Consider the following 27714-nt stretch of genomic DNA (forward strand, 5'->3'; position numbering starts at 1 on the left):
CCGGCCTCGGTCCTGCGGTCTGGGCGCACAGCTGGTGCGATTCCGCCTGCGGCCGCTGGGGGCGTCAGGACAAGCCTCAGCTCTGGCTGGCAGCAGCCAGGGTCTCACGGGAAAGCAGGGGGAGATGGTCCAGGTTCCTGGGCCCTTGGCACCCATGTGGGAGACCCGGATGGAGCTCCTGGCTTCGACCTGGCCCAGCCCCAGCTGTTGCAGCTACTTGGGGAGAGGCTGTTGACCCATAAAGGGGATTAAACCAACAGAAGGAACATTTTTTCTCTCCATTTCTGTTGCTCTGCCTTTGAACTAAATATATTAAAAAAATTTTTAAAAAGATTCGATGGCTATTCATCCCAAAACTGAGGCCAAGGAAGGGGCTAGGCACAACCTCCACGTGGCGAGGGTGAGCGTGGCTGACCAGGACAGAATAAACACACAGGATGTGCTGGGCACAGCCAGGAGGCCTGGGTTATGGAGGGGATGGGGCATGCCCTTCTCAAACTGGCTCACACAGGGAGGGCATCACCTGATTTTTGGAGTCAAATCTTTATTTGGCAAACAAAGTTCCTTTCTGATAGTGCAGCCACGGGGGGCGACTGGACACACCCAGGCGCAGCCAGCCTCCGGCAGCATCCCCCGCCAGGCCCCCCCGCCCCCCCCCGCTGTATGCCATAGGAGACAGCGGGCAGGGGCTGACCACACGCCCGGGAGGCTCCTCCCAGCTGTTCCCAAGTCTGCAGGGCGGCAGGGACTGTACCTGGAGGCGCCAGCGGTGGGACAGGAAGCAGGGGTCCCAGAGGCCAAGGCTCCCAGGGGCTGTGGTCCTGGATCCTGGCCCAGGCCCAGCCCAGCCCCAGACGGGCGCCATCCTCCTCTCGAAGGGGCAGCCGCTCACGGAGAGGGGCTGTCACCGCCCTTCAAAGTGGGCTGTGATCTGTTCCAGAGTCTTCCCCTTGGTTTCAGGGACGCAGAACAAAGTGAAAAGGACGCCGAAGATGCAGAAGGCAGAGGCGAGCCAGAACGCGCCGTAGGGCCGGAGGGCCTCCTGCGGCGAGAGCAAAGGCCACTGTGGACGCGCAGGGCGGGAGGCCCCTGCGGGTCCGGGCAGCACCCACCCTGGCCACGCCCACCGTGTCTGCAGCCTGCATCCAGTGGCCCAGGGAGCAGAGGACAGCCTGGCACAGTTGGCTGCCTGGGCCAGCACTGTCCAAGATGGCCATGCTCTGAGACCGGAGCAAACAGGCTCAGAGCAATGAGGTGATTTCTCCACGGCCAAAGAACAGCTAGAGTGACGGCCGGGCCCTTGCTCCAAATCCAGGCCCACAAACCTGTCCTCGGTACTCGGCACCGACCCAGCGCTCTGGGCCCATTCCCAGGGGCTTCCCTCTTCAAGCTGAGATGGGCCCCTGGGGACACTGGGGGCCCACTGCACGGGGGAAGGAGTGAGCAGTGCCCTTGATCAAGGCCAGAACCAAAGGCCACTCCCTTCTCAGTCCATCCTCCTGTGGGACCCAGCTGCCCTTCCTCCGGGCCTTCTGGGCACTGCCCACCCATGGACCACTGTTCAGTCCTTTATCACCTCCTTGGCTTCTTCCCCACGCGGCTCTCTCTCCCCTTGCAGCCCCAGCCGGCGAGTCTACCCAGGTTCCCTGCCTGAGCAGGTCCCAGGCTCCCACGGACTCCAGGCCATACCTCTCACCGCTGCCACTGTCCTCCCAGCCCTTGCCACAAAGGGCTGTCCCTGCTGTCCCTGGCGCCTTGGGCAGGCCCAGGCATGGCCCACGCCGGGAGCCCTGGAGGGAGGGCATGACTGATGGATGATCTGCTCACAGCCAGCGCTGTTAGCTGGGAATCCCGCATCTGGGGTAGCTCAGCCATGGCAGAGCAGAGGTGTGGACGTGAACCACCGGACCCATCAGCCTCCATTTCCAGCCGAGGACGCCGGTTCTGAGACAGCGGGCTTCCGCCCGAGGCTACATGCCAAGGAAGTGGCACAGCGGCATCGGAGCCCAGGCCTGCCGGCTGCTCCCCTGTGCACCCGTGCCGGTGACACTTGTTAATGGCAGGCCAGTCATGCCGTCCTTCCGCCAGGACTGCAGGCCACAGCCTGGGTTCCTCGCCAGCTCCGGCCCTCCTGTCCCCGTCTCAGTCCCAACCAAGATGGCCGGCCGCCGGCACACAAGGCCGCTGGCCCGGCGCCTGCAGGAGGAAGGCAATTCTCTGGAGCCCCTGTGCACTCACCATGAGGCTGCTGAACTCCTTGGTCACCAGGAAGGCCATGAGCCAGTTGGTGAGGACGCAGACGCCTGTAGCCACACCCTTGACGTGCAGGGGGAAGATCTCAGACATGAGGAGCCAGGGGATGGGCCCCCAGCCCACCGCAAAGCCTGTGGGGCAGACAGGCGCCCGGTCAGAGCCGCGCGGGCTGCGGTCGGGCTCCGTGGGGTAGAGGTGAGGCCCTGGGAGCCGCAGGCGGCCCTTCTCACCGGCGATGAAGAGGCACATGCTGCCCACGGCCAACCAGGCCAGCCCCACGTTGGGGTCGATGGGCTCTGTGGAGACGGGCGCCAGGAGGTCCACGTGGGAGGAGTTGCCGGGGCCCCCCTGGGCCAGCTTGAAGTAGGCACCAAAGGCACTGGTGCTGAACACCATGATCACGCCTGTAGGCAGAGGGTGGCAGCGGGCGGGTACTGGGGAAATGGCCAGGTGGGGCCTGACCAGACACAGCTGCGGGGCGGGCCTGGCTTCCTGAGAGCCACTGGCATGGCTATCTGACACCTGGCCCTTGGAGCCCTATCTGGGTGCCCCCACCCCACCCCAGACCTCAGCCAGCTCCAACAAGTCCCCAGACTCAAGGCAGCAGGAGTAGTAGCAGCGAGGGGCCTCTCGCCCCTACCCACCAGCAAGTCTCGCAGAAGCCGTGGGTACCAGTGCGCCAAGGGCCTCCGGCGGCTGGCCTGCGAGCCTCACGGTGGCCCTGGGGGAGGCCGGGCACTCTCGCCGTTTTACAGTGGGCGCCGAGGCTCAGAGTTGAAGGCACTCGGCCCGAGGACTGCAGCCCTTGGTCACTGCACCCGGTGTCCAGTTTCCCCACGGCTGGGCCGTGGTGGGGCCTCCTGGGAGGCTGGTGGCGGCAGGGACAGGCGTGAGACAGCTCACTGCTGGCACAGGCCTGGTGTGGAGCGGCGCCTGTGACGCACTCAGTCCACATTTGTCCTCGCGTGTGCTCAGCCTCTATGGCCTGAGGGGGCCTGGCCGGGGCACCCCTGTGCGTGGGGCTGAGCCTTGCCCTGGGGCCTCACCTGACAAGGTCAGGAGCAGCCTCCGCCCAGCTCTGTCCATGATGAGGGCCGCCAAAGCTGTGAACAGCACCTGGATGACACCCACGACGACCGAGGCCAGGCTGCTGTTCTGGGGGGAGCAGGCCGGGGCTGGTCAGCAGGGGCTGGGCGACCAGGCCCTGGGCTCGCGGAGGAAGGCCCAGCCGTGCGGCACCTGCAGCAGGCAGGCCCGGCAGGGGCCCTTTACCTTGAACTTGGCCTCCTCGAAAATGGTCTCTGCGTAGAACATGACGGCGTTGACGCCGGACAGCTGCTGGAAGGCCATCAGCGAGACGCCGATGACAAAGGGCTTGTAGATGCCGGGGCGCCTCAGCAGGGCCAGCTGGAAGCCCTGCTCCAGGGGGAGGGAGGGCGCCTCTGACCCACGGTGCCAAGGCTTGGGGGGCTCAGCTTCTTGTCCCAGCCCCACCCGCGTCCTCAGGCACAGACGGGGGCGTCCCTGCTTCCCTCCTGTAAGGTGAGCAGGTCCTGACCCCCCACAGCTCTTCCTGACTGGCTGGGTGGGGGGAGCCACCGAGGGGTTCTCTAAACCCCAGGGCCACCACCTGGGCCCCCCCCCCCCCCACTGTACAGATGAAGACATGAAGGCTCCAATGCGGGGTTCAAACCCAGGTGTGACGACTCTAACCCAGACTCTTCACCACGGCCCCTGTCCTGTCTCTCTCTCTCACACACACACCACGCACACACCCGCACACACCCACACAGTAAAGTCCAGGTCATGGAAGCCTGTCCAGGCCTCGTCTTTCTCTTCTGGGACGGGAAGCAGCAGGGCTCAGGCTCTCTGGGTGACTCTGAGACCCAGGCAAGGGGGGCTCCAGCCAGCCTCACTGAGGGTGGGGGTGGGTGCCCCCCCGGGAACAGCCTGTGCTGCCCTCCCCACAGCCTCTCACCTGGTGCTCAGCCTCGATGGGGGGCTCTTCCCAGCCCTGCTCGGAGCCCCACAGGAACCGCAGGGCGGCCATGGCCTCCTGGCGCCTGTGCTGAGTTAGCAGGAAGCGCGGGGTCTCAGGCACACAGCTCATGAGCAGCAGCATGAGGGTGGGCGGCACACAGCCCAGCACAGCCAGCCAGCGCCACTCCAGCACCCAGCCTGGGGAGGGGGCGAGCGGACGGCAGAGCTGGGGTGAGGCCCTGCCGGCGACCTCCGCGTGGCGGCTCACGTCGCCGTCATCATCATTGCCCTCCTGTGCCCTGGTTCACCCCCCACATCCCCACAGCAGCCAGGTCTGGGCCAGGCTGGAGCTGGGAGCTGAGAGCTCCATCTGAGCCTCCCACGTGGGCGGCTGGGACCCAGCGCTTGAGCACTCGAGCCATCCTCTGCCGCCGCCCGGGGTGAATGCGTGGGAGCTGGGCTGGACGTGGAGCTGGGACTCAGCCCACTCTTCTACGGGTGATGTGCTACGCACTGCAGCCAGCCCTCACTACGACCGCGGACACGAGTGGTCACAGCGGACCGCGTACGTGTGATGACGGTCCACAAGACTGTCCCGGAGTCGGGAAGCTCCGGTCGTCCAGTGATGTCGCCATCGTGACACCGCGGCACAGCGAGCCCCGGCACATCCGTGAGTGGCTCCACATAGTGGAGCCACAAGGCCAGTCACTGGCCCGGTGCTGTCCCACGGGGGGCAAACGTATCACCTGCACGTCACTCTGTCGGCTCAGCAGAGGGGAGCCACGCTAGTGGACCAAACTCAGAAACGGGTTGGCCACGTTGGTGCAGCGGGTTAAGCCGCTGCCTGAGACGCCGGCCTCTCACACCAGAGCGCCAGTCTGAGTCCTGGCTGCTCTGCTTCCCGTACGGCTGCCTGCCTGTGTGCCTGGGAAGCAGTGGAAGACGGTGCCGATGATTCGGCCCCTGCACCCACGAGGGAGACCTGGATTGAGCTCCGGCCTCCTGGCTTCAGCCTGGACCAACCCCGGCTGCTGGGGCCGTGGGAACCAGCGGACAGAAGATCTCTCGTGTCTAATTCTGCCTTTCACATAAATAAATCTTTAAAAAATCAACTCAGGCCGGCGCCACGGCTCCCTAGGCTAATCTGCCTGCAGTGCTGGTATCCCGGGTTCTAGTCCTGGTTGGGGCGCTGGGTACTAGTCCTGGTTGCTCCTCCTCCAGTCCAGCTCTCTGCTGTGGCCCAGGAAGGCAGTGGAGGATGGCCCAAGTGCTTGGACCCTGCACCCGCATGGGAGACCAGGAGGAAGCACCTGGCTCCTGCCTTTGGATTGGTGCAGCACCAGCCATGGCAGCCATTTGGGGGGTGAACCAACGGAAGGGAGACATTTCTGTCTCTCTCTCTTACTGTCCAACTCTGACTGTCAAAAAAAAAAAAAAAAAATCAACTCAGGAGGTCGGCACTGTGGTAGAGCAGGTTAAGCCAGCGCCTGCAGTGCTGGCATCCCACATCGGCACTGGCTTGAGTCCCGGCTGCTCTGCTTCCGATCCAGCTCCCTGCTAATGCGCCTGGGCAAGCAGCGGAAGATGGTCATGGTGCTTGGGCTCCTGCACTCATGTGGGAGACCCAGGAGCAGCCCTCCATTGTGGCCATTTGGGGAGTGAACCAGTGGATGGAAGATCTCTCCCTCTCCTCTAACACTGCCTTTCAAGTAATAATAATGATAATAATAATAATAAACAACACACAGGTCTCTACAAAGACCTGCACAGAGACCTCTCAGTGCAGAGAAGCAGCCGGGCAGACTGGGGTGCGCTAGGGGTGCTGTACGCCACGCAGGGGGCTCTGCCCACCGCAAGGCTCCCACGGCAGCCAGCCCACTGGCAGGCTTCTGACTGCACCAAGGCCTCGGGCCCGAATGCCACCCACTCCGAAGACCAGAGGGCGCGAGCCCTGGGTGGCCGTGGGCGGCCAGGCCTGAGCTCCCTGACCCCAGCTCCTGGCTCCCCCCGCGCCTGCCTCCCCCTGCTGCCAGGTACCTTTCCTGTGCCGCTCAACGTGACCCCCAACAGTGGTGGAGGCTCCCAGGGGTGGTGTGACCTGGACAAGGTCGCGCCTAAGAGCAGAGCTGTTCATGAATCTGTGGCCCACCCCTCCCCGAGGCGCCCGGCTCTGCCCTGCGGTCCCTGGACGCGGCCAGCCCAGGAATCCGCTGGTTTGCTCCTGCACAGTAGGGTACTGGCCTGAGCAGTTAGCCCTCCCTACACCCCCAGAGCGGGGCCGGGGAAGGTGAGGCCAGCGCCCAGGGCTGAGTCACAGGCCCCAGGGACGCGGCCCGGAGCCGGGCAGCTCGGGTGCTGGCCGTGCGACCGCAGCCAAGTCCCCGGCTTCCATGAAGCTCTGTGCCCGCATCTATGAGATGGCCATGAACGGTCAAGAGAGACAGCGAAAGCTCTACCTGCCAGGTAGGCCAGGAGGATGCCCGTGACGACCATCAGCTGCACACAGGAGCCGAGCAGCCCGCGGACGGCCGGGTAGGCAACCTCGGAGATGTAGACCTGCCGGCGAGCGCGGGACACTTCACCTGGCGCCCCGCTGCCGCCGTTCAGAGGCGAGCAGAGGCTGGGCTCGGGCCACCGGCCAGCCACCCCTCGCCCTCGAGGTGCCTCCCACCCGCCTCACCCCCGTGTGCTGGGCCAGGAGAAGCTGGGGATTTTATGTTTCTGCCTCTCCCTGGGCACAGACACAGCTGCCCTGGTCATGGGTGAACGGTGCAGAGGCGTGGGCAAGGCCCTGCTGACCCCTGAGCCCAAGGGCGGGGCAGCCAGGGGAGTGACTGGGGGCCACTGGTCACCCAGCAGTCCCACGCCGGGGCCCCGATCCTCACACACCTCATTCTACAGGGGCCGAGGCCCAGCGCGCCCTGCCCAGGTAAGCCCCAGAGCTGGGATCCGGGGGGCTCCAGGTGAAGTGTGGGGCCAGGCAGGAGAGGCTGGGGGTGGGCTTGTGAGCCACAGAACTCAGTGCTTTGGCCCTGGGCGGAGCCAGATTTGCTATCTGGGGCCTGAGAGGCGGAGCCATGCGTGAGGCCCCTGCTGACCACCCACAGGGGCCACCTCCCTCCAGGGCAGTCTGCGAGCCCGAGGTAGTAACAGCGGCTTCTTCCCAGGACCCAGGTGAGGGCTGGGAGCTGAGGCGCCTACCGCAGGCTGCCCAGCACCAGGAGACCCAGGCCCGCAAGCCGCCCCCCGGGTTTGTCTGGCCGGGAAGCAGGGGCCACTCACCGGGGCCACGAGCGAGGCCACTCCGCAAGCCAGGCCGGTGAGCAGGCGGCCGCCGAGCAGCACCCACACGTCCCGGGCCGCGGTGATGACGGCGAAGCCCACCACGAAGGGCGCCGCGCAGAGCATCAGGCTCGGCTTGCGCCCCGCGCGGTCCACCAGGCCCCCGCCGAGCACGCCCCCGGCCGCGGCGCCCAGGGTCACCATGGCCTGCGGGAGGGGCGGCGGGCTCAGCGGCGGGCGCGGGGCTCGCCGCCCAGCCCTGGCGGCCGCGGGGGAAGGGCTGCGGGGGTCCCGGCTCGGCCGAGGGGGCCTCACCCCGAACCAGGAGGCCTCGCTGTCGTCCAGGCGCGGGGCGGGGGGCGCGGCGCGCCGCAGGCTCGGGATGGCCGGGGAGCTGTAGCCGAGGGCGAAGCCGAAGCTGAGCGGGCCCAGGGCGGCGGCGAAGGCGGCGAGGAAGACGCGGCGGCTGCGGGGAGCGCTGCGGGGCAGGGCCGAGGTGAGCGGCGCCCCCGGGCCAGGCCGCGCCCCGGGCCGAGGCCCCCGACGCTCACCTGCTGCCCGGCGGCCCCAGGAGCGGCTGGGTCTCCCGGTCCTCAGGCGTCATCTTGGCGGCCAACGCTCGCCGGCGGACTCTGACGCCGGAACCGCCACGGTCCCGCGAGTGCAGCCTCACCGGCCTCTCCCCGCGGAGCCGGCCGAGGAGCGGGGGGCGGTGCCGGGGCGGGATCGGAACCGCCGCGCGTGCAGGAACAGCCAATGGGAACGCAAGGCGGGGTTAGCGTCTGCGCTAGGACCCGCCCGCCAAGTCAAAGCAGGCCAATGGAAGCACAGAGCTGGTTGAGGACACCGCCCCTAGGACACAGCTGCCCAGTGCAGAGGCAGGACGGAGTTTGTGTCCCGCCCGGAGTCAGCCGTCCAATTAGGGTGCGGTGCGAGCTCGGAGGCGGGGCCAGAAAGCTGCTGCCTCCTAACGGAACCGGCCAATGAGTGGAGGGCGGGGTTAGGCACCGCCTCTCAATCTAGCTTCAACCAATGAGCGTAGGAGTGGGGCGGAGGCAAGCACGTGCGTCAGCGCCCGCTATTTCTCCTCCCCGCGCCGGCGCCCGGGCCGAGGTTCCCGCGCGGCGTTAACAGCTGCCGGAGCGCGTGATCGCAGGCTCGGCCGACCCCCGAGGGCCTCGGGGCGGAAAGTCTCCAAGCAAACGCTCTCTCCCGTCGGACCCTGAGACCGGCCGGGGGCTTCCGGGGGCGGAGGCGGAGCCCCGCGTCTCCCGGGTCGCTGGCGGCAAGGCGGCCGTCCGCGTCGCGCGCGGGTGGGACCGTGCCCGGCCCCCGGACAGTCCCCTCGCTTCGCAGGGAGCCCCGGCCCTTCAGCCTCCTGCCGCCAGCGGACTGCATGCCCCAGCCCTTCACCGGGTGCACCTGTCGCCTCTGGCCCTGTGCGCCCAGTTCACACCGCACACTCCGGGTGCGGGCGAGCGCGGGGGACGGAGAGGCCTCCAGTCCCCACCTCCAGTCCCCACCTCCAGGATAATCGCGGGGTGCAAAGTCCTCGCTCTTGCCGCCACCCCCCGAAGCCCCGTTCTGCAGAGAGGCCTCCGAGGTGAGCTGCGCGTGAAGACCACCGCCCGTGCGGGGGGCTGTCGGGGGTCGCTGCTTGACCCACAGCCGTTTTGCCGTCCTGACCACAAGCCCGCGCAGCAGGGAGCGCAGGCAGCTCTGAGCCATGGACCCCCACGTCGCCTGCTTTGCTTCGCCCGCCCGTGCAGGGTTCGCCGCGTGGCCGTGGGAGCAGCTCCCGTCCGGTCCACGTTCTGGCCAAGCGCGCGGCTCGGACCCGCGACTCCTGTCCCACGCCGGCAGCTCCAGTGCTGCTGGTTTGGCGGGAGGGCTCCAGGCTGAGAGGTAGGGTAGGGGACAGAGGCGACCCCAAGGACTGGGGCCGCGGGCGCTCGGGGGAGGACCCCTGCGCCCGGGTTCCTGCGGAATCTGTAAACCTGATCCAGGGAGGCTGCCTGCTGGGGGACCCCGGGCCCTTCCCCTGCAGGGGCGGCGCGGGAGAGAGAATCTGCCGGGGGGAGGCCCTGCCCAGAGACCCCCAGGACCCTTCAGAGCCACTTTCGGGGCCCCAGGAGCCGCCGTTTCTCGTGGTGGGTGGTGGATGGGCAGTTTCCACCGGGAGAGACCTAACGGGGGAGGCAGCTGGTTGAGAACAAAGGCCAACGACCTTCTCCCCGTGCCCTGGACTTTGTCCTTGCTCAGCCCCTGGCTGGGGCGGACACTTGTGTTTCACGGGTGCTCGGCCCAGCCCACACCTGTCGGAGGAGGTAAGTTTTTATTGTTTCAGAGTAACAATAAAAACAGACAAAACCATCTGGAGACTTCGGACAGGTTCCTGTTCCACAGAGAGCGGGAGGAGCTTCCAGGACCTGGCCAGTGCTGGTCGTGGCTGGCTCGGGCCACGGCAAACCGAACCGAACCAAAACCGCGAGGGGGTGGCGGGCAGGAAGGAGACTTATTAATGATAGCACAGTCCAAAAGCAGTGCTCCTTATAAAGGAAACAGATCAGGTGACAGAAATCAAAACTGTAAGGAAAAACTAACTCCCACTGCGGGTATAAAAGAGAAGAGAAGGTTGCAGAAGTAAGAATGCACGGTTTTGATTTATTCAAAGTGTCGATCTAAAACCTCAGTGAAATCTACCGCCTTTTTTACAAGGGGACTGATGGCTGTCGCGGGGAGGCCCCCCGGCCGGCCCAGGGTGCGGGTTTGGTCCGAGAGGTCGCCCTGGGCCGGGAGCCGCGTTCTGCTGAGAATCAGTGTCAGGAAACTTCCGCAGGAGAGCGGGAGCTGGCCCAGGGGCCGGGGGCCGCCTCACTTCAAGTCGATGGCCTCTTCATCTGAGGAGGCTGTGAGCGGGCAGGGGCTGCTGCCGCAGGCCGCGCCGCCCTCCCCGTCCACCGCAGGCTCCTGGCCGCGCCCCTCGGCCGTGGCTTCGCACGTGGGAGCACTTTCCAAGGAGCCTGATGTGATCCTGGGAGAGAGAAGTCCGTCAAAGGACCCACGAGATCATCTGGCCTGTTCTGCCGTTCTGGGCGGCACAGCCCCGCCCCGAGCCCCTCGCCAGTCACGGGCACGAATCCCACCCTGCCCTGCCTCCCAGCCCTGCGGCAGGGGCCCGTTGGGGCGGCTCGGGGCCGGGTGCAGGACCCCTGGGTTCAGGAGGCGTCGTGTGCTTTCCAGATTGCAAACTTGTACAATGTCGCTTGGCCTAAAACTCTCCCAGGGCCACCCCAGACAGAGCGCGAGTCTGGGGCTCCTGACCTGGCCCCGCTGACCCCTCTGCCTCCCAGGGCACCCCCACTTTCCCTGCCTCCTCAGGACTCTCTTGGTTGCTCCATAACTCATCTGACCAAAACCAGTTTCCTCTTCCCAGGGAGGTCATGTGTTCATAACTGCCCATCAGCTTGCAAAGCCTGCCTTGGCCCAGTCGTCATTTGAGACGTCGTTTTATTTATTTATTTGAAAGGCGGAGGGAGGGGCAGAGGGGAAGGAAGGAGGGAGGGAGGGAGCGAGCAAGAGGCTTCCATCTGCTGGTCACTCTGCAATTGCCCTCAAAGGCCAGGACTGGGCCAAGTTGAAGGCAGTAGCCAGGAACTCCATCTGGGTCTGCTAGGCGGGTGGCAAGCACGTGAGTACTTGGGCCGTTATCTGCTGCCTCCCTGATGCGTTAATAGGAAGCTGGATGGACTCGGAGGCGGGACTTGATCCTGAGCACTGATCCTGGATCTGACTTGATCCTGGACATAGGATTTGGACATTGCAGGAAGAGACCCAGCCCGCTGCACCACAACCCTGCCCCTCTGCCCATTCTGGAGTTCACCCTGTCCCCAGCTCTCCGTGTCCACGTGCGTCCACTCTTCCTGCCGCTCCCTGGCTGGCCAGGCCTTGCCCGCCCAGGGCCCTTTCCCGCGGCGCACCTGCTGGGGCTGCTTCCCGGCTCTTGAGTCACTCCGAGCCCAGCTCCGCCACAGCCGGGAAGAGCCTTCCCCGAGCCCCGTCACTCGGAAGCCATTTAGTTTGCTTATTTGGATACAGGCTTATTATCCATTCCAGGGTACAACGTCGAGGCTGCACAGGCAGGGGCCTTGCCACGTGGATGGTGAGAGGTGCTGCCCCTCCCCCAGGTTCATGGTCACCTGACTCAGGAGAGGGGCTGAGGACCCCCCCCCACCGCTGCTCAAGCCCCTCCCTGCCCTGCTGTGGGGTGGACGGCAGACACCCCCCCCCCCCGACTGCTGCAGGTCATCGTTGGCCTTCTGCACCAGCCTGGGACCCGCCCCCTCCTCGGGCCCATGCCCAGCTCCGTGCCACGAGCTCCAAGAATGTGTGTTGAGCGGGTGAATGGTCTTGGAGAGCAGCCCTGCCCCCCCGCCCCGCCATGACGTTGCTTGAACAGGAAAGAGTTCTCAGGGGACACAGCTGAGCCAGCATTCGGGAAAGCCAGGGCCTGTTTCTGTGTCGCAGTGTGGATTCCCTGCCCTCTTACTACAGCTTTGTCTTTGAAAGCCTCTGCCAGTCTTGGCTGGCATTGTGGCACAGCGTGGTGAGCCGCTGCCTGTGATGCCGGCATCCCATTTCAGGCCCGAGCTGCTCCACTTCCGGTCCAGCTCCCTGCTAGTGTGCCTCTGAGGGCAGTGGAGGATGGCTCAAGTGTTTGAGCCCCGGCACCCATGTGCGAGACCCGGATGGAGTTACTGGCTCCTGGCTTTGAACTGGCCCAGCCCATTGTCCTCATTTGGGGGTTGAAACAGCGAGTGGAAGATTCTCTCTCTCGCTCTCTCCTTTGTTAGTATTTCTGTCTTGTGTTTGAGGTCGCCCGTTTGTCCAGGCCCCTCTCTGGCACACGGCCTGGGGGTGTCAGAGGAGCCGGTTATGCCCCTGTGCCAGGGCTGGCCGAAGGGCTTCCAGGCGGTGCTGCGGCTCCCGGGGCCCCTGCGTCTTTACCTGTCACTGCTAGTCGACCTCACGGTCCCTGGCTTAGGGGCTCCTTGGCTCTCCTCTAGCCGCTTCCTGGCTTTTGATTTAGCCCTTGGCGTCCCTTCTGACCTGGGTCCACCTTCATCCGAGAGGCCTGGAGGACAGGGCAGAACTGGAGGTCAGGGAGGAGCTCGCTGCCCCGGAGCCGCCACAGACAACGCGCCGCCCCCTCTGTACTGGTGAGCGACCGGGCTGCATCAGGAAGGAGCCACATAATCGGTTCCTTGTTGATGGCAGGCTTTGTTTTTCTGATTATAAAGCATAGATGTGCGGTAAAAGATACACTCAGAAGAGCAACGTGGGAGCTCAAGGCTGCACCCCCCCGCCAGTGAGCTGGCCTCCCCCAGCTCAGAGACCGCTTCGGGGAAGCACGGTGGTTTGTGAACCGTGCTCGGCAGATGAAGCTCTCCGAGGGAAGAGGAGTTAGCAGGAGCGATGCATGGGGGAGGGCGGGGGAGGCAGCACCTGTGTCCCCGTGTGGCCTGTCGGGGAACATTGCCGGGGGTGGGGGTCAGGGACGCGCTGGACCAACGGTCTCTGTGGTCTTGTGTCACACAGAGTCCCGCGAAAGTTTTCAAACCAGTTCTAACTGGTTGAACGTGTCACTTGGCACCTCTCCTCCTCTGGTTTCCACAAAGCGTTATACCCCCCCTCGCCTTCCCTCTGCTCTGAGCGGCCGCCTGCCTGCCCCAGGCACAGGTGAACCCGCGGGGGTCCACGCTGCACAGTGTGATCTGAGGGCCGCGGGGCACTCATCCCTCCAGACACGCCTGGGCAATTATAAATACCGATGAGGGCCTCTTCCTTCAAGAGACTCTCACACCGTTTCCCCATGGACGTGGCTTGGGCCGCTTCCCACACCAACAGGTGCAGCTCGGGCCTGTCGCCGGCGGGGGAGGGGCACGCGGTTCTGCTCGGCCTGTCTCTCATAAGCCCCCATGTAACTCATCGACTTGGGGATGAGAAAACACGGCTTGCAGACAGCGGGAGACATTACCCAGCAGCTCCCTGCGCGTCCTGCTTGCTATTTCTTTAATCTCCATGCGAGACAGGGACAGGGAGTGAGTGACAGGAATGGCCGCGATGCCAACGCCGATGGAGGTGGGTGGGGTGATGACCTTGGAGACCAAGGGTGACTTCAGAGGTCGCTCGATGCTCCTGCCCACGAGGTTCCTCAGTGGAATCTTGTACAGATTTTTGGACTGGATTTCACCTGCAAGGCGATTTAGGGAAGACCAGAGGCTGAGGTTTGTAAGGTCAGTAAGAGGCTACCTCCTCGTCCTGCAGTGTCGTTAGCTTGGACAGATGCTCGGCAGTGCCCAGCTCAGGCTGCAGAGTGAGCCTGACAGCTCTGTGGTGCCTCCGGGCTTGGCTTTACCGTGGGCATCAGATAAGATGCACTCACGCCTGCTTCATCTGCCTGGGGCGGAACTGGATAAGGCAGCAGCCCCGGGCCTGTGGGGAAATTAGTTACATGATGGAGCCCCAGGGGAAGTAAGGTGGGCGGAATCCAAAGTTGTTTACCACTAAAACTGATTGGTTGCGCAACATCAGGGGAGGTAACAAAACTAGTAACAAGTGTATAGACATATGGCTAGTCCTATAGAAAGCCCCCCGTAAGGTGAATTTTTAAGTGGTTGGCTGGTCCTTAGCCCTGCCCCAATGACTCTGCAGTTTTGTACTATAAAAGGTTCTGTTTCTCAGGAAGTAAATGAGTCCTTGCTAGACTTGGCTCCCCGCTGCGTCTGATTGTCTCCGGGATCGGGAGGCTGGGGAACGGACGAGCTGCGCACTCACCTTTCCTCGGACCCAGTCCATCCTTGTACGGGTGGACTAAGACCCAGCATCTGGCGCCCAACGTGGGGCACGAACAGTTACATTTCGGCCGAGGCCAAGCGGTCTCTCAGGGTGAGTGAAACCTTTATTATGGGTAATTCTATTTTTAAGGCAGTCTGGGATACAGAAGAGACAGAGGAAGATATCGACAGTAGGAAAGATGAGGAAACACAGACAGTGGAGGTTAGGACAAAAGTAAAATTTCCTCCCCCCGCCTACATTTCGGAGGAGTCCAGGCCCCCACCATACGCGCCTGGGAGCGAAGAGGGAGCGTCGTTCTATGTGGCCCCACAGAGGGACCTGTGTGACCTAAATCCCAATGACCAGCCCTCCACTGAAAGACAGGGGCTTGGGGAGGTAACCTATGCGAAAGCTTGTCCGGTGGACATAAAGCAGTGTAAGGAATTGAACTCTGGGCCTGGGAACTCGCCGCCTCAGGCCTACCCTGTTAATTTAGCTCCGGGGGCTAATAGGCCCTTGGAATGGTACCCGTGGGAGGCCAAGGACCTCAAAGAACTCCGCAAGGCAGTAGCAGAGGATGGCCCAAACTCCCCCTGGGCCCAAACATTGCTACAAGATATAGCCTATCATCCATGCGTCCCCAAGGACTGGTTGGACGTGGCCAAAGCAGTCCTCACGAGTTCACAATTCATAAAGTGGTGTGCCTTCTTAAAGGAGGGGTGCCGGGTGAGAGCCAAAGCTAACGGAGCAGCCCAGCCAGCTATCCCTATTACATATGCTATGCTGGCTGGGACGGGGGAAGGGTTCTCTACGGGGATCCAGCAAACTGCGCTACCTGCTCTGTACCGTGAACAAGTGAGGCAGGCAGGACTTAATGCCCGGTACAAGCTGGATGAGGGGCCCACTGAATCTCCCATCGCGGTGGTGCGACAAAAGCTGGGAAAGTCATTGCCAGATTTTGTAGCTAGGGTCGAACACAGTCTCCGTCATAAGTTGCCAGCTGGGGACCTTCGGGATCAGTTTGTTAAAATGCTGGTTTGGGAAGGAATGAATGCTGATCATCGGAAGGCCTGCACTGGCCTGAGGGAGGCTCATAAATCCCCAGAGGCAGTTAAAACTAAGGTGGAACTTTCTGGTGTGGCGGCAACCCCTAAAAGCCCAACACTGCCTCAACGCACTGCGCCTCCAATTCCGCCCATGTGGCCACCCCTTTATGGTTATTCCCCTCCCTTGAATTGCCCGCCGCCATCTTGTAAACAGCGTGCCTACCCAACCCCATGGCCAGTCCTGCTAGGCCCCGACGTGCACAGTCTTCCCTGTAAATGGGGGACCATGGCTTTCTCTGCACTCTCTTCCAGTCAGTGTAGCCTGTTGCACCCTTGCAGGCCACAGCCAGATACTCTAGGGAGACTAGTTCTTGGGCTGCTTTTTTCCTCTCCATTTACAATTCAATGCTGTCCTCACTAGGAGGGGGAAGAAAAAATGCCTTTGGCTACCACTGGCCTTACCTAAAGGAACAAAAACCTTCATCCATTAACCCTTTCCAACCTAATGAGTCTTTATTTGCAGTTAATAAGACTTTTTCTCCAGCACTACGGAAGTCTCTCATTCCCTGCCGCTTTGTTTCAGATGTGTTTCCCTGTCCTAAGCAATGGGCTCCTATGCTGATGACCAGCTCTTTTCTGTGCAGCTGTAGTTAACTTATCTAAGAGTTTGCACGTGTCTTGAAGGTTTCGTGTTTTATTGGATTTGTCTGTCTTTAATGTTTGAGTGATTACCTAACTCTGATCAGATCTACCCCACAGCTTTGGTTATACGTGCTAGTTCTTGGCTGAGCGATTGGACTCTCTAACAGTTTAAATTCTCAAATGGAGTCTAACAACTTTGGGACTTCCAGTAGGATCCCTGGAACTCTCAAAGGATGGGACTCTAAATTTGTTAAAGTAACAACTGTTTGAGCCTATTCAAATTATGCAGTGTATTAAAATATTGTAAATGATGTCGGACCTATGTTGTATTCATGTTTTTGCTTTCCAGCTAAGGTGGTCTTATAAGTTTTTATGCTTTAAACTTGTTTCCTTTACAGATCTGCTTTTGCAAAAACTATAGTGTCTCTTTTTAACAGTGTCTGCTTAATGGGTTACTCTGCCATTTCTAAAGTTAGGTCATGTAAGCTCTTTTTAGCTCTGTTAAGTAGTTCTAAGTCATGTAATCATTTTGTATACTAACTCTTATGTTCAAGGTGTTTTCAATAACAAAAAACATAAAATTCATGTTCTGTCAAGGTAATGTATTGTGTAAATTGATGAAAAGCATTGCTAAATACCTTTATGATTAGATCTGGTCTAAAAGTGTTAAGATCATCCTGTCTAATAAAGGGCTATCATTTCAGGAATTCTATTCTAACCAGATACTTTAAGTTCTCTTGGCACCTTTAACAAACTTTCTAAAAATCAAAGTTCTAAATTCTCTAAACTTTTGGTATCTCCAAAAGGGCCCCTGGAGATATCAAAAGATATACAGAGATAATAACCAATTGGGATGTTTAAAAGTGCTGCCAAGATGTAAAATGATTCAACACTCTACTAAAATTCCTCACAACCCACAGGAACAGGCTAATGTGAAAAAAAAAAAAAATCAATGCCTCAAAAAACAGTTATTAAAACAAAAAGGGGGAGTGGCTACCCCCCATCTACAGTTACATAAGGCCTTGTTTACTATCAATATTTTAGATTTTTCGAAAGGGTCAAGGGAGTCAAGGTTCCAAAAACATTGGGGACATTTAACCGCTAAACCTCAGATGCTCGTTAGATGGAGAGACCCTCTCACCCGACTCTGGAGAGGGCCTGACCCGCTGATTCAGTTGGGAAGAGGATTTGGCTGTGTGTTCCCCATAGGGGAGTTGACTCCAATTTGAATACCGGCCAGAAATATCAGGCCTATGCCCGATGCAAGTAACAACCCACCCAGGGAGCAGTTTGCCCCTGAGGGAGATCCCCTTGTCTTCCCTCTTCCAGAAACGGATGGAGATCCAGAGGCAGGTGATGATGCGGACGCTACTCTTCACTGTGATCCTGACAAGAAGTGCCTGGCCCAGTGACAGGGGATTCGATGACCCAAACGCGATCAACAAAACACTCCAGGAGGACCTGGAAAACGACGAAGAGAACTCCAAGAAAGCCCCCTTTGGATGGGCCTTAATGGACTCTTTCCCTACCTCTTCTCTCTTCTTGGACTGCTTCTTACCCTGCTTTTAATCCTTGCTATTGGCCCATGCATATACAGTTTATACAACAGCACATAGAGGCAACAAGGGTAAGACAGGTTGAGGTTCATTACTAGAGGTTGCTAGCCACAAAGGGCTATGATCCCCTGAACTGGAGAAGTGTCCCCGGTGCTCTCCACATTGCCAACGACGGGTAAGATTCCGGATGGACCGGAACAACCTAAGACAGGCGGTGGAGAAAGCTCATCACGCTCCCATAATAACAAGTCACGCGACACCCCAAGACGGGTAAAGCACCCAGCGTCCTGCACCAACCTAAGACAGGGCTCATGGCCAAGCTGCCTGGGTTACCAATGACGGGTAAGGGCAAGGACGGCCAGGGGCAACCTAAGACAGGGACCGCGTGCTAAAACAAAAAAGGGGGAATATGTGGGGAAATTAGTTACATGATGGACCCCAGGGGAAGTAAGGTGGGCGGAATCCAAAGTTGTTTACCACTAAAACTGATTGGTTGCGCAACATCAGGGGAGGTAACAAAACTAGTAACAAGTGTATAGACATATGGCTAGTCCTATAGAAAGCCCCCCGTAAGGTGAATTTTTAAGTGGTTGGCTGGTCCTTAGCCCTGCCCCAATGACTCTGCAGTTTTGTACTATAAAAGGTTCTGTTTCTCAGGAAGTAAATGAGTCCTTGCTAGACTTGGCTCCCCGCTGCGTCTGATTGTCTCCGGGATCGGGAGGCTGGGGAACGGACGAGCTGCGCACTCACCTTTCCTCGGACCCAGTCCATCCTTGTACGGGTGGACTAAGACCCAGCACGGGCCGAGCCTGATCTGAAGGCCCAGCCGACCACGGCGCCTGCCTGCCGTGCTAAGAAGCCAGGAGGAACGCTGGCGTCCCAGCGATGCCGCAGCAGAGGCCCCTGGGGGCCGGGACAAAGCCGGATGGGCACAAAGACTGGACCAGGACCACAGCTGCTCGCTGTGAAAACGCACTGGCGGCACAGCCCTGCCGGGGAAGTGACTGCTGACACAGACCTGAGCTCCCTCTTCAGTCAAAGGTTTCTTTTCCATGACTAATCTACACCACAGCAAACGCGTTTGGACTGCGAGCTTTTTCTTTTTAATGGCTTGAGATACTGACTTCTTTAGGCAATCCCATGTAGATGCTTGAGTGTGCGGGAGAGAAATCAGAGTGGATTCAAAGCGTGTATTTTAACAACACAGGAAATGCCGGACTTACCTTCCCCCAGGGAAGAAGGAAATGCTGGCGCGTCTCGGCCCGGGGGTGTCAGGGGGGAGCCTTGGGCACTGGCCCCCTTGGAGCTGCCTCCGGATGAGACCGCGTTCCCGGCCGCGGCTGCTGTGAAGTAGATGTCCGACTGGACAGAGGGGGCGCGTTAGGAGCAGCCCGCGGTTCCAGCCCGCACCCACGGGCCCTCCCGCCATCGCCGCACCGCCCCGGGCCCTGCCCCGCGGCCGGGGAGACTTCCTGAGCATCCACCTGGTCACTGCTTCCCCCGTCCACTGGTCACCCCACGGTGGAACACGGCGTCCCACCCGCGTGCAGAGACCACACGGGCACTGCCTTCTCGCTCCTCAGGCACCGGAGTGTCTGACCAGAGAGATCTCGGGATTCATTCAGGCCCGTTCTGCAGGTGGGGGGATCACTCCTCCCAGCACCTGACCTGGCAGAGCCGTGCAGACCCGCGGGTGCCGGACGTGACTCAGGTGAGGTGAGCCAGGTTTCAGCACACTTTCAAGCTGGCTCGTTAGGCCCAGCCATTGGCCAAAATTAAATCACGTAAATTATATATATATATATATATATATATATATAAAATATATTTTATTTGACAGTTGGAGTTAGATAGTGAGAGAGAGAGAAAGAGAGAGAGAGAGACAGATAGGAAGGTCTTCCTTCCGTTGGTTCACTCCCAAATGGCCGCCACGGCCGGCGCCGTGGCTCACTTGGTTAATCCTCTGCCTGCGGCGCCGGCATCCCATATGGGTACTGGGTTCTAGTCCCAGTTGCCCCTCTTCCAGTCCAGCTCTCTGCTGTGGTCCGAGAAGGCAGTGGAGGATGGCCCAAGTGCTTGGGCCCTGCACCCCATGGGAGACCAGGAGGAAGCACCTGGCTCTTGGCTTCGGATCGGTGCAGTGCGCCAGCCATGGCAGCCATTTGGGGAGTGAACCAATGGAAGACCTTTCTCTCTGTCTCTCTCACTGTCTATAACTCTACCTGTCAAATTAAAAAAACAAACAAACAAAAAAAAACCTTCAATTAAAAAAAACCCCAAAGGCACTAAATATCCAAATTCAACATTCCTGGCTACTTGATCACGTTTACTACTGTGCACGCCCTCAGGTGACTGCTGTCAACGTGGTGTGCATGGTGGGGGTGCCAGGCCCGGGTGGCTGTGTGTGGTGTGGGTGCCAGGCCCCGGTGGCTGTGCGTGGTGTGGGTGCCAGGCCCCAGCGGCTGTGCGTGGTGCGGGTGCCAGGCCCTGTCAGCTGTGGTGCCCTCTCGCCATGCACACCGGAAGCCTGAAACCAATCCGGGCGGGACTGCTGACACCACGGCCGCGGCCCGTGCTACAGCTCAGAGCTGATGGAGGAAATGCTAACAACAAACATGATGCTTAACTCTGTTGCATCTCTGGTTGCCACTGAAGGAGGCCCCGGCTTAGTGACCATGCCGTGGATGAGGGCAGGGAGTAGTTTAACGGCCGATGATAGCCCCGTGGCAAAGGCGGACACCTGAGCAGCCACTCGCCCCCAAATGGGGTGGACGTCAGGATGGAGGAAGCGCCACGGGGATGTGGCCGGGCCAGGCGCTGTGTTCTGTGCCAGCGACAGGAGCCGCCCTGCAGGTCATCCGGGGTCCTGCATCCTCGATTTTGCTCATGGATCGGTCCATGAGCCACACGCCACGGACCCACCCTCAAACTGAGGACAGGAAGGGGCGAGGCTGGCTGTCTCGGGGTGAGTGTTCCCCAGCCCCACCCGCACCCTATGATTCCGTCAACAAAAGCGGGGAGTGTTCCGAAGCCCGCGGAGGCCACACAGGCGCCCAGGGGCTCGGCCGGACTCCTGTCTGCCCGTCCCACACTGGCGTCAGCACCCAGCAGCGCTGCCGCCGTCAGCCTGGCTTCTGTGCCCCCTGAAGTCTCCCGGGGCTTGGGGCTCCCCGTGCCACTCACCCTGGAGGCCACCAGCTGTAGCTGCGGCACGACGGCCGTGTGGACCAGGTTCCCGTTCACCACCAGGCGGATCTCCATGGAGTCGGTGGTGAAGGCCAGGAGATACGGGAAAGCACAGACTGCGAGGAAAGGGGCGTCAGTGCCCAGCCCGTGGCCTGCGGCTGCAACCGTCCAGGACCGGCCAGGACCGGCCACGGTGACCCGCCCCTCTCGGTCCCATTCCTTGGCTACTCTTCCTTCTCTGTGCGTGGAGGCCTTCATTGTTAAGGCTGTCTGAGCTCCACCTCCCTTGGTCACCAAACTTCTGCTTCTGGGCTGGGGCTGAAGCCTGAAAACAGGTCTCCCAGGGGAGAGGCAGGAGCCCAGTGACTTGAGCCGTCCCAGGGGCTACCGCGGCAGGAAGCTGCAGCCAGGGCCCGGTATCCATCCCGGGTACTTCCCTACAGGGTGCAGACATCTGAACCGCTAGGCCGAGTGCTGCCCACCACTGACGTGGGCCTCTGACCAGAGTGACTGAGAGGAGGGCAGTGCTAACTGGACCGTTCTCGGCCCTGGCTCTCAGAACCCACGCCCCGTTGTGGACCTCAGCCAGAAACCCATTCAGGTCCTGAAGCTGTGGCGGGAGGACAGGACCCGTCTCGGCGGCCGTGGCCCTGAAAGCTCTGTGCTTCTCCCACAAGTCAGTGCTTGGAGGTGGGAGGGCTTCAGAAAAGGGCAGCCGTGGGGGCTGTGGGCGAGCCCAGCGCTGACGGTGGTGCTGGTCACCCGCTCTCTAGCGCTCCGGCCCCAGGTGCACTGAGAGCGGGCCTTCCCCAGACAGAGATGAGCAGACAAATGTGAGAACACTCTGCGTGCCAGCCACACTCACGGCCAGCGAGCTGTCCACGCGGGACCGAACGGCTCAGATGGCTGGATGACGGGGGCAGGGTCAGATGAAGGATTTTCTTACCAATCGCGTAAGGAGCTTGGTTCCAACAGAACTGGAAGTCGGACGCGGAGGGTTGAACCAAGAAGGAGCCGCCGTTAAATGGGCAGACCTTTTTGTAGATGCAGCTGTCTGCAACGAAAACAAGAGCGACTCATGTTAGAGACAGTGCTGAGATCCCTGTCATTAGAGACGAGACAGGCGACAGAACAGCACCGTGTGTGTCTGCCCTTCATGGGTGGGTGGCCCGCGAGGCCCTGTGAGCTGGGAGAATGTCCCCAGCACAGGCAGGAACTAGGGAGCGCTTACTGTGTGCCAGGCACCGAGCTTGAAACACACTGCCCTGGTTAACCTGGGCAACTTTTTACAAGGTGCTGGCCCTCTCACCCCCCTCTGACAGATGGGACAGTCGCAGCTCGGAGAGGTGAACTGGACTGATCAGAGTCTCACATGCTAGGGGCGGAGGTGGGATTTGAACTCAGGTCAGCTCGGCAGGTCTCGCCTCTGCCGTGCTGGCTCTCACACGTGGGAGGGGCCTCCAGCCCTTGGGTGCAGGATGGCCTTCTCCACCAAGGGTCACCCCTGAGCCTCGCTCAGGACAAGGGTGGTGGAAGCCACAGGCTTGTATCCCTTTGGTGGACATGCACTGGCCCCTGACGAGGGCCAGGTTAACTGAAGCAGCCCATTCCTGCCTAAAAAGTCCACGAGGTCCAGATCCTCTGAGAGAGAGGTCCATGGAGAAACAAAGCCTGCTCTTTTATTGCCGAAATCCACTGAGTTTCAGCTACATTTATTTTAAAGTTGTTCTTCTCCATCAATTTTTGAGATATTTTATAGACCATAAAATTCATCCATTTAAAAGGTACAATTCAGCAAATTTTACTTTGAGAGTTGCACAATATCTCCACAATACTGCTAGGACATTCCTGTCACTCTAAAAGGAAGCCTCGTGCCCATCAGACAGTCACTCCCCTTTGCTACCCTGGCCCTAGACAACCACTCAGCTTTGTCTTTGCCTTTCCACCCAGCAAGTCTTTATCAAGCACCTGCTGTGTGCCAGGTGTAGTGAGAGGAGAGTTAAGGCTCTGGCTGGAATCACATCAGTTTGTTTCACCCGGAGACATTTCATATACACGGCATCAGACAATATGTGTCTGGCTTCTCGTGCTGAACAAAATGTTTCTGAGGTCTGTCCAAGTGTCAGTGCATGGTTCCTTTTCATGGCCAAGTAATATTCCACTGAATGGATGGAGCATGTTCCTGTGTGTCTTGCACTGTCACCACGTGTCTCTGGAAGGCACACATTCGTCTTTCTCATCATTCAGAGAACATTTACCGGGTGTCGACCCGTGCAGGGCACGTGGTGAGTTACATGGGGTCCTGCTCTCCACCTGGCTGTGGACAGGAAGACAGAAGTGCAGGAAGCAGGTGGGCCTAGGGAGCCCAGGGAAGGATCATGCTCGGGGCAGCCTGTGGAGGAAGAAACAGCTGCGTCCAGTGCTGGAGGCTGGTAGGAGTTATCCAGGCGAGAAGGAAACAGACTTCATTTCCAGGTAAAGAGACAACACGGGCCGGTGCTGGGGGCACAGCAGGTTAAGCTGCCGCCTGCAATGCCGGCATCTCAGAGTGGAGCCGGCTGCTCCACTCCCAATCCAGCTCTCTACGAATGCGCCTGGGAAAGCAGCGGAAGGTGGCCCGAGGGCTTGAGCCCCTACACACAGGTGGGAGACCCCGATGGAGTTCCGGGCTCCTAGTCCCTAGCTTTGGCCTTGCCCAGCCCCATCTGGGGAGTGACCCAGAGGATAAAAGATCGATTTCTCTTTTCTCTCTCTGTAACTCTGACTTTTAAATAAACAAATAAACCTTAAAAAAAAAAAAAAAAAGAGTAGACAACATGGGCTTGTGGTGTTTGGATAAGGAGTGGTAGGAGTTGAGGCCAGGCAGGCAGGGAGGCAGAGGTGGTCCCAGCAGGAGAAGAAAAATGGTTGGGTTAGAGTTTGAGGGAAATACTCCTAGCAACAGTGCAGGGCGTGGAGCGATGGGTCCCTCAGAGCCAGAGCTGGACCAGGTTGCGTGTTTTGTTCATTGACCCAGGCGAGCAGTCCAGAGGCAGCAGGAAGGTTCCAGAGGTGACGGGGCATTTCTGAGCCATCTGAGCTCATGGGGTGGGGGGCGAGGGGAGGAGTTCAGGGGCTAGGGTGACCTGGGAGGAGGTGCAGGCTGGAGGGCAGCTCTTGAGCTCAGTGTGGCCAGGTGCAGTCTGGGGAGTGGCCGGGCTCCAGGAGTGGGCTGCACGGTGGGAAGTGGGGCACATTGGGTGGGGTTGAGTGAGGTCTGGATCGGACAGGGCCTTGAGAGTCCTCAGCGGCACACGGGGGTCAAGGTGTTTCCTGGCTCTGCCAGAGGGAAGAGGCGAGGGGCCCTGGGGGTGGGGGCGGGGGGTCAGGAGCGGTCTCGGCAGCTCTCCAGGCTACTGCCTTTTCTGGAATGCCCTGCCCTCTCTGGGCTCAGGGACTCCTCGGCTGTGACCATGATATCTCATAAAAGTTACCCCAGTTACCGTTACTACCGTAAAACTGCTGACCCACCAGCGTGAGTCGTCAAGAAGGAAAAGACTACGAGTACCCTCACTCTCAGCTACACACCTTGCTTCCTGAGCCAGCCAAGGGCCCCGCTGCCTGCGGCTGCTGCCGGCCTGTGACTGGCCCCTCCCACGGCTCAGGGACTCACTCCAGCAATGCTCCCTTCCCCCTGCCCCGCCGGCTCCCTGTCTGTGCTCCCTGCTTGTCTCTCTTATCCTGGTCCCCCGTGACCCCCGCAGTGAGCTCCCACTGCCCCCATGGAGGTTTCCTGGCGCCCTCGCCTCGCCACGTTCAGGGGCCATCTCGGACCTGTCTCACAAGGGCGGCTAAGGCACCCTGGGCAAAGCTGAATCACTGCCTGGGACCCCACACTCTGCCTTCTGTCGGCTCCTCCTGTCTCCCGTGTCTGTGCTGGGGACTCCCACGTGGCTACTCCAGCCAGCCGTCTTCCCTGAGTGGCCTCAGCATCTGCAGACAGCGAGGGTGGGGGGCGCCAAGCTGGGTCCCTGATCTGCCCCCGGGCGTGCTCTCCTCCCGCTTCCCTGTCTTGGGAAAAGGAATCCATCATTCTCCCAGCTGCCCTTGCGCCAAGCTGCAGGCTTCCTTTTCCCCCTCCTCCTCTCACTTCCCGCCGTTTCTGGACTGTCAGCAAGTCCTCCGGGTTCTGCTCTTTAAGCCTAGCACCACTTAAAGAAGAAGTGTAAACAGGGAAGCCACACACAAGCTGGCGGAGGAAGGCGGGTGCCTGCTGCTGAGCCGCGCAGCTGCGGGAAGCGCACTTGGGGAACAAGCGCAGGGTCCTGTTCTTACATTCAAAACAGACCTGGGGCAGGCGTTTAGCCCAGCAGCTCAAATGCCCGCATCCCCCATGGGAGGGCCTGGGTGGGGGCCCAGCCCCCGCTCCTGCTCCAGCTTCTTACGTGATAATGTGGACCCCGGGAACCAGCGGTAGGGTTCAGGTGCTTGGGTTCCTGCCACCCGCACGGGAGACCTGGGCTATTTGGCCCTGGCCATTGTGGGCACTGGGGAGTGAACCAGTGGACAGGAGCTCTCTTCCAAAAAACTGAAATACACCTCAGCTCTGACCCTCCTCTGCGCCTCTGCTGCTGTTGCTGTGGCCAGTGCCACTGTCCTCCCCCACCAGGTGTGGTCACCTCACTGTCCTCCCCCATCAGGTGGGTGTGGTCACCTCACTGTCCTCCCCCATCAGGTGGGTGGACACCTCACTGTCCCCCCCCACCAGGTGTGGTCACCTCACTGTCCTCCCTCACCAGGTGTGGTCACCTCACTGGCCTCCCTCATCAGGTGGGTGGACACCTCACTGTCCTCCCTCATCAGGTGGGTGTAGACACCTCACTGTCCTCCCTCATCAGGTGTGGTCACCTCACTGTCCTCTCTCATCAGGTGGGTGTAGACACCTCACTGTCCTCCCTCATCAGGTGGGTGGACACCTCACTGTCCTCCCTCATCAGGTGTGGTCACCTCACTGTCCTCCCCCACCAGGTGTGGTCACCTCACTGTCCTCCCCCATCAGGTGGGTGTGGTCACCTCACTGTCCTCCCTCATCAGGTGGGTGTAGACACCTCACTGTCCTCCCTCATCAGGTGTGGTCACCTCACTGTCCTCCCTCATCAGGTGGGTGTAGACACCTCACTGTCCTCCCTCATCAGGTGTGGTCACCTCACTGTCCTCTCTCATCAGGTGGGTGTAGACACCTCACTGTCCTCCCTCATCAGGTGGGTGGACACCTCACTGTCCTCCCTCATCAGGTGTGGTCACCTCACTGTCCTCTCTCATCAGGTGGGTGTAGACACCTCACTGTCCTCCCTCATCAGGTGGGTGGACACCTCACTGTCCTCCCTCATCAGGTGTGGTCACCTCACTGTCCTCCCCCACCAGGTGTGGTCACCTCACTGTCCTCCCCCATCAGGTGGGTGTGGTCACCTCACTGTCCTCCCTCATCAGGTGGGTGTAGACACCTCACTGTCCTCCCTCATCAGGTGTGGTCACCTCACTGTCCTCCCTCATCAGGTGGGTGTAGACACCTCACTGTCCTCCCTCATCAGGTGTGGTCACCTCACTGTCCTCTCTCATCAGGTGGGTGTAGACACCTCACTGTCCTCCCTCATCAGGTGGGTGGACACCTCACTGTCCTCCCTCATCAGGTGTGGTCACCTCACTGTCCTCCCCCACCAGGTGTGGTCACCTCACTGTCCTCCCCCATCAGGTGGGTGTGGTCACCTCACTGTCCTCCCTCATCAGGTGGGTGTAGACACCTCACTGTCCTCCCTCATCAGGTGTGGTCACCTCACTGTCCTCTCTCATCAGGTGGGTGTAGACACCTCACTGTCCTCCCTCATCAGGTGTGGTCACCTCACTGTCCTCCCTCATCAGGTGTGGTCACCTCACTGTCCTCCCTCATCAGGTGTGGTCACCTCACTGTCCTCTCTCATCAGGTGGGTGTGGACACCTCACTGTCCTCCCTCATCAGGTGGGTGTAGACACCTCACTGTCCTCCCTCATCAGGTGTGGTCACCTCACTGTCCTCTCTCATCAGGTGGGTGTGGTCACCTCACTGTCCTCTCTCATCAGGTGGGTGTGGTCACCTCACTGTCCTCCCTCATCAGGTGTGGTCACCTCACTGTCCTCCCTCATCAGGTGTGGTCACCTCACTGTCCTCCCTCATCATGTGGGTGTAGACACCTCATTGTCCTCCCTCATCAGGTGTGGTCACCTCACTGTCCTCCCTCATCAGGTGTGGTCACCTCACTGTCCTCTCTCATCAGGTGGGTGTGGACACCTCACTGTCCTCCCTCATCAGGTGGGTGTAGACACCTCACTGTCCTCCCTCATCAGGTGTGGTCACCTCACTGTCCTCTCTCATCAGGTGGGTGTGGTCACCTCACTGTCCTCTCTCATCAGGTGGGTGTGGTCACCTCACTGTCCTCCCTCATCAGGTGTGGTCACCTCACTGTCCTCCCTCATCAGGTGTGGTCACCTCACTGTCCTCTCTCATCAGGTGGGTGTGGACACCTCACTGTCCTCCCTCATCAGGTGGGTGTAGACACCTCACTGTCCTCCCTCATCAGGTGTGGTCACCTCACTGTCCTCTCTCATCAGGTGGGTGTGGTCACCTCACTGTCCTCTCTCATCAGGTGGGTGTGGTCACCTCACTGTCCTCTCTCATCAGGTGGGTGTGGTCACCTCACTGTCCTCCCTCATCAGGTGGGTGTAGACACCTCATTGTCCTCCCTCATCAGGTGTGGTCACCTCACTGTCCTCCCTCATCAGGTGTGGTCACCTCACTGTCCTCTCTCATCAGGTGGGTGTGGACACCTCACTGTCCTCCCTCATCAGGTGGGTGTAGACACCTCACTGTCCTCCCTCATCAGCTGTGGTCACCTCACTGTCCTCTCTCATCAGGTGGG

General features: G+C 60.2%; 2 protein-coding genes across 3 annotated transcripts in view; both read right to left on the reverse strand.

The window, feature by feature from the left end:
- Window positions 1–538: 538 nt before the first annotated feature.
- Window positions 539–8202, reverse strand: SLC2A8 (solute carrier family 2 member 8). 2 transcript variants are annotated; one of them, XM_062207513.1, is made up of 10 exons: window positions 8067–8202; window positions 7831–7993; window positions 7516–7722; window positions 6690–6789; window positions 4232–4431; window positions 3526–3669; window positions 3300–3408; window positions 2484–2657; window positions 2239–2384; window positions 539–1042 (listed from the first exon to the last, which is right to left on the reverse strand). In XM_062207513.1, exons 1-10 carry the CDS (start codon window positions 8117–8119, stop codon window positions 905–907), a joined length of 1434 nt encoding a protein of 477 aa, XP_062063497.1. In that variant the 5' UTR covers window positions 8120–8202; the 3' UTR covers window positions 539–904. The 2 variants fall into 2 exon arrangements, with proteins under 2 accessions (XP_062063497.1, XP_062063498.1); XM_062207514.1 differs by lacking the exon at window positions 2239–2384 and having other exon boundaries at window positions 957–1042.
- A 2187-nt stretch (window positions 8203–10389) lies between these two features.
- Window positions 10390–27714, reverse strand: part of GARNL3 (GTPase activating Rap/RanGAP domain like 3) — a 152340-nt gene continuing 135015 nt past the window's right edge. The window contains exons 24-29 of the mRNA XM_062208494.1: window positions 21729–21836; window positions 20780–20898; window positions 18820–18958; window positions 13553–13768; window positions 12523–12649; window positions 10390–10549 (exon numbers count right to left, since the gene is read on the reverse strand). Of these exons, the coding sequence (XP_062064478.1) occupies window positions 10390–10549; window positions 12523–12649; window positions 13553–13768; window positions 18820–18958; window positions 20780–20898; window positions 21729–21836 (869 nt within the window). The remainder of the gene's footprint in view (window positions 10550–12522; window positions 12650–13552; window positions 13769–18819; window positions 18959–20779; window positions 20899–21728; window positions 21837–27714) is intronic.

Source organism: Lepus europaeus, chromosome 12 (assembly GCF_033115175.1).
Source record: "Lepus europaeus isolate LE1 chromosome 12, mLepTim1.pri, whole genome shotgun sequence".
NCBI classification, from domain to species: Eukaryota; Metazoa; Chordata; class Mammalia; order Lagomorpha; family Leporidae; genus Lepus; species Lepus europaeus.

Bases quoted from the DNA above. Each gene is read 5' to 3' on its own strand.
- SLC2A8 (XM_062207513.1), bottom strand. From the start codon at position 8,119: ATGACGCCTGAGGACCGGGAGACCCAGCCGCTCCTGGGGCCGCCGGGC. The intron at 7,994-8,066 runs GTGAGCGTCGGG...CCTGCCCCGCAG, and splicing joins CTGGGGCCGCCGGGCAGCAG to CGCTCCCCGCAGCCGCCGCG. The intron at 3,670-4,231 runs GTGAGAGGCTGT...CCCCTGGAGCAG, and splicing joins CCATCGAGGCTGAGCACCAG to GGCTTCCAGCTGGCCCTGCT.